Source organism: Lupinus angustifolius, unplaced genomic scaffold, assembly GCF_001865875.1.
Source record: "Lupinus angustifolius cultivar Tanjil unplaced genomic scaffold, LupAngTanjil_v1.0 Scaffold_10_36, whole genome shotgun sequence".
NCBI classification, from domain to species: domain Eukaryota; kingdom Viridiplantae; phylum Streptophyta; class Magnoliopsida; order Fabales; family Fabaceae; genus Lupinus; species Lupinus angustifolius.
The window spans coordinates 1-6,261 of record NW_017718346.1 but is presented as its reverse complement, the minus strand read 5'-3'; the positions used below and the strand labels follow the sequence as shown (position 1 = coordinate 6,261).

Sequence of the window (6,261 nt, the reverse complement as noted above, 5' to 3'; positions counted from 1 at the left end):
TCCTATTGTCAGCAAATTTCACTCTACTTTTCTTGCTGGAATCAAAGTTAACAAGCCACTCTCTATGTCCTGTCATGTGGTTGGAGCATCCAGAGTCTACATACCAGATCTCTTCACTGTTGTTGCCTTGGCTTGTAGTCATCATCAGCAAAATTGGTGAGTCATCATTGGCATACTCATTGTCTTCCTTCACCATGTGTGCTTCATCATTGTGCTGCCTATTGTTAGTATCTGAGTGTCTTGGCTGAGATTGACACTCAGATGAGAAGTGTCCCATCTTGCTGCAATTAAAGCATTTTATTCTTCTCCTATCAAGTCTCTTCTTTCCTCCTCTCCAATTGCTACCACCTCCTCTCTTTGAGTAGCTTGATGCTTGATCAAGATCAATTCTTTCTTGATCTTGTGCTCCTGAATTGGCCAAATTCTTTCCCCTGAAGTCTCTGCCCCTTCCTCGGTTTCTTTCATTGTTTCTGCCAAGATATCTCCCCTTCTTGAAGGTTTGAGCTTGCAGTGCTTGGTTAACTTTATCAGTTGACCTCTCAATGAGCCTCTGCTCATGAGCCTCGAGGGACCCCTGAAGATCTTCTAATTTGAGGTCTTCCAGTTTCTTTGATTCTTCAATAGCAACTACTATGTGATCAAAGTTGGGGGTGAGAGTTCTCAGAATTTTCTCTATAACAGTTTGATCTGCCATGCTTTCTCCACATGCTTTCATCTGGTTTGTGAGACAGATTACCCTATTGAAGAATTGGGCAATTTTTTCATTTGGTTCCATTTGCATCAATTCATATTGTCTCCTCGTTGTTTGAAGTCTGACTTTCTTCAATTGATCTGCTCCCTTGTTACATTTCTCCAAGATTATCCATGCTTCTTGTGATGTTTGAGCTGAGGCAATTTTCTCAAAGTGTGCCTCATCAACACATTGATGTAGAAGACACATAGCCTTGCAATCTTTCCTCTTGTTCTCCCTGAATGCTACTCGATCTTGCTCTGAAGGTTCTGCTCCTAATTGAGGGTAACCGAGTTCAACTATGTCTGCAATTTCTTGGAATCCCATGATTGCTTTCATTTGGATGTTCCATCTATTCCAGTTCTTTCCATCAAGCACTGGTAAGCTTGCTGGGAAGCTTGTACTCGTGTGTCCCATCGAGGATGAAGATGATGATGAGAAGAAGAAGAAGGTGATGCTAAGTGATGATCTAACTAGCTCTTGATACCAATTGTTGGAGAAAACAGTGCCACTGCACTTAGAAGAAGAAAACAAAATGTGAAGGTGTGATGCAGAAACAAAAGAGAAAAGAATGAGAAAGAATTAGGTGTGAGTTAGTTGGAGATAAGAAGAGAAATGATTCAATGAATTACACTCCATGTATATATTGATTTCAATCAATTGTTCAACAAAGCTATTTATAGCAACTCAAGCATTAACTAACAAAACTGATTTTTTGAATAGTTTCCTAAAATAGAAACTAACTAACTACTCATTCTAACATCATATACCGTTTATATTTATTATTTAATCATATGTATATTAGAAGTGTACTCAAATGTGTCAAACTGTCAATCAATAAAGCATGTGTGGACCTCTTTAAGATTGAAAATAATTCATACAGATCTCACCTCTCTAACATTTTGTCACTTATAGAATTTAAGATTCTTTGCTACCCGTGGAAAAGAAGTGTTTAATTGCCAAATTTGTCTGGAGTTGCTCATAAATATATCTGATTATTTTTTAATCAAATATCTGATTTTAGAGTAAGCATTATTTGAGAGGATTTGGAATAATTAGAGGTTGGCACAGGTTGTTCTTGTTTTGTTGAGAATCTTGAAATGTTGAATACAACAAAGACAAAAAAATAATTCCCTTGCCTTCATCTATGTTATATGGATTATGGCCGGAATGAAAAAGAAAAAAGGTAAATATCTTCATTTGTGTTTTGTTGAGGTCGTTTAAGGACAATCTCGAAATAAAATAAAGAGTGTATTATACTGACATCCCTAAGTTTTAGTGAATTTACACAATCTATCATTCACTTTTTTACACCTACACAAACCCTATATTTTTATACTACACTGACCACCCATGTACGAGAAATAAGTGTAATCTTTTAAACAAAAAATATGATAAATGCAATTAAGTTAACCAAAACATTATTGTGGAGACAAATCCAAATAATATATGAGTCAATACATCTTTATTATTTTTGGTTCATTATGATAAAATATAAGAGCGATTTAAACAATATTTCTTTAGAACTGTTGATGCATTTTGTTACAAAAAATAATGAAAATGCATTGATTTAAATATTATTTGGATTTGTCTCAATTGTTTAACTTAATTGTATTTATCATATTTTTTGTTTAAAATATTACACATATTTCTCATGCAATGATGGTTAGTGTAATGAAAATATAAAAACTATGGGTTTGTGTAGATGTAAAAAAGTGATGGGTGGTTTGTGTAATTTCACTAAAACTCACGGGGTGACAGTGTAATTTAATCCAAAATAAACTTAAGTTCAGAATAGGATAGTGGACCAGTTTTGAAGATTCCAAGTGGCTCTAAGGAACTTCAAGATTCTCACCTTTGCATATGTATTTTCTTCTATACTATTAAATTTGTAACCAACATCACAATGTTATAAATTCATAATTTCTAATTATGGACTTCATATTTAATATAATTATATCGATTATTTATCTTGGGTTACAAAATAAGTGATCTAATTACTGAGAACTCATAAGACTTTTGAAACTGATAACGAATATGAGTTTAATGAGTGAATACCTAAACGGTTGGCCTATATGGAATATTGAGAACCCTATAAGTTAACGCATAAGGAACGATTGTGGTCCCTAAGATACCAAATCACAAATATTTTTCATATCTCTCCATCATAGAGAAAATGAAGGTCCCAAAAGAAATTCAGGATTTGGTTGAGGAAAGCCATCAAACCAAAACCCTCTCTCAAAAGGTATATCAAAGGAGTAGATCTGAGAACATGGATTCACACATGACTTTATATCCTTATTTTATATTATGTGTGAGAATCATAAGATTCAAGATCCTAGGATTGTTATTTCACCAAACAAAGGAATTTCTAACAAGTGGTATCATAGCTTTAGGTTCTAAATTTTATAATTCATGATTAAAGATGTTTTTTCCCCAATTTTTTATGAATCCTAATTTTATAAATTTGGGGATTTTTATCTTCCGCTATTGGTTATGAAAATTGGGTATTTATGAATAATAAGGATAACTTTTATCCGTTTCCGCTTATTTGAATTATGAGTAATTTGTATTATGAATTCTTGCAACATGTGTTGAAGTATATATTTAGATCTGTGCATGAACATACATTAACTTTTATGATTGTGTTATGCAATATGTATATTATATGTGCACTAATGTCTTACTGCTGGATATTGACTTTTGCCTATTTAAAATTTTGCAATTTATTGAAGTATTTGTATAGGGTATATATGGGTTAAGTAGTGTTTTTCTTTTATACGTATACAATATGAAATTCATGACATTGTTTATATATTGTGAATTAAAATATACATATATACATATATAATTGTTTTAAGCTTGAGGTTGTTGTGATGTTTGGAATCAATGATTAAAGTTAGCATATATATACATAATGATTATGGTTAATGCTTAAAATTATATATACTTTACTATGTTAGTGTGTGAAAGTGTATATATATATAGTGTTACATATATGATTTAAGATATGCATTATCATATTCGATTTGTAATTTCGATAATGATTTGCATCCAATTTTTATGTTTTTCAATCTATATTTACTTTGTATTTGATTAAGATTGCATCCATTTTTATGCGTTGATATATATGTAACATATTTTTTTTGATTTAGAATTATATTGTGAGATTGGATTTTTTAATCATAAAAGATATCAAATCTGAAGGTTTTAATTTCAAGATTATATTTTTTAATGGACCATATTGTTTACTTTTTATCTGATAATTATTTTCAAATTAATAGATGTAATATGTTACCAAAGTAACCTCTATTGTGAAAATTGATTAAAACTACACAGATAAGTATGAGTTTATTTATGAGAGTTGTGCTCGGCCCAAAGGAATACACAATTTGGCCAAATAATAACATACTTGTTATGGTAAATATGTAACAATTATAAAAAAGTTCATGTGCATAATAGGCAGTCCACATAAATGTTATTGTTTGGCATAACTAATTATTAATATTTGATCATTATATTGAGAGTATCACTTACAAATTAATTTCTCTTTCCAAAGACTAGAAATTAATATTGTACTAGGTATCTTGTGAAGGGTTTATTATGTAAACGTGTCTTGTTTTATATATATTATCTGACTTGTTTGTTTAAATGGTTACAAAGTTTCATGGTTTGTTAATTGGTTGGTGGGTGATTGCATTATTAAGGGGTTGCTATTGTTGAAGCACTTTTTCTATTTGGATAGTATGCTCTGCCATGTTTAGTGATGTATAAAATGGTAATATCTTCTTAATGGAAAATTCAAAAAGACCATCACTGGAATTTGAAAGGCAAATCCTTGTGATGAGAATCATGCAAATGCTACAAATATGCTATAATGGATATATGTACTTATATGTGAATATAAATAATATATGTTTTGGATTAAGCGTTGAATAAAACTCAACTAAATGGATTTTTTTAAATAAAATTGTTTGATATTTTAAGTGAACCTATTAAACAAGAAGTCGCAAAAGTGACATCTTTTCTATGAATTGTTCATAATAAATTTCAAATGCTAGTGCATATATATATATATATATATATATATATATATCCATGCAATATTAATCGGTCCAAAGAAAGATTATTATTTGGTCGGATCATATACACACATGTGATGATAAACATGTGATTATTATAAGGTTGCATATATGAATGATAAATCAATCCAAAGAAGGGTTTGTTATTTGACATGCATTATGATCAATGTTTGACCATTACAAACAAGAGTATCATTAGTGATTGATATAAAATATCAAGCCAACTATATGTTTGCATATTATGCGAATAGTAACCGGCTCAAAGGAAGATTACTATTTTGCCCAAATTACAAACATCCTTGTAGCAATAAATATGTGATAATCATATGACTTTCTATGAGAATAATAAGTCGGTCCAAAGAAAGACTTATTGTTTGACATGACTGATTATCAATGTTGATTACTAAATTGAGCATACCACTTAAAATTTAATACTTTTACTCAAATACTGAATATTAATGTTGTGTTAGGTAACTTGTGATGTGCCCCATCATCATTTGAATTTAAGAATTAAAGTTGAATGTGAGTTTAATTGCAAGACTGATTGCAATTTGTTTTGTTCTTTTACTAGTGCTACAAAATATTTCTGCTCAAATTAAGAACATCCCATTGTTTGGGACAAACTTTAAGGTCTATAACGAAGCCGCAGAAATTATTCTCTGCTGTATGGATTTAGATCTGACACTTCAGGAGGAGAAATCCATTTCTACTATGGAAATCCTCGATGAGGTTAAAATTGAGAAATTTGAATACTCTAACTGAATATATCTAATGATCATGAAACGCTCTATTCGAGAAGCGTTTCGGGAATCTATTTCTGAGGGTCAGAGGGTTAAGTGTGGGGGTATTTGATGAGCAATATATTACACATTATTCATAACCTTAATTTAGCATGATTGATGATTCTTGGTGCCTTATTGACTTTTTTCACATGGTTTAGTGTTTTAGACTTTATTGGACTAATATTCCTAAAATGAGTTAATTTGGGATTATTTGGCCTGATTAAATCTCTTATCATTTTCAGATCACATTTGACACCAATGACATTTTGGGCATTATGGAAGTCGAGGATATGTGTTGAAGTGAAGATTGTATTTTTAATTTCAGAGTTGTTTTTATTGTAATTTAGCTTTAGGCCCATTGTTTAAGCGCAATTCGGTTTATGTGTGTTGGAGGGGTTAAATTCGGATTCCTCACTCTAAACACACACACTTCCCTTTGCCTCACTTTGAAACATAAACACATTTCCGTTTTCCCTCTTTTTGCTCTCCTAGGGTTTCACTCCTTCTTCATTTTCATTTTCGGTTTGTTCTTCCATTTCCATGGAAGGCTAAATTTCTGGACTAAGTTCCTTTGGTAATGTATCACAACTCTTGAGGTTTTGTTATTAATGCATTTTCGGTTTCTTTATTGTTGATTTCTTCTATCTTATTTCTGAATATGGTTTGC

At 31.2% G+C, this 6,261-nt stretch overlaps 1 protein-coding gene across 1 annotated transcript; it reads right to left on the bottom strand.

Annotated features, from left to right (window-relative positions):
• Positions 1-104: 104 nt before the first annotated feature.
• LOC109337758 lies at positions 105-1,147 on the bottom strand (the record flags this gene model as incomplete). Its single annotated transcript, XM_019574798.1, has 1 exon — positions 105-1,147. A coding segment is annotated over exon 1 (1,043 nt), but the record flags the coding sequence as incomplete, so codon positions are not given.
• Positions 1,148-6,261: the final 5,114 nt, after the last annotated feature.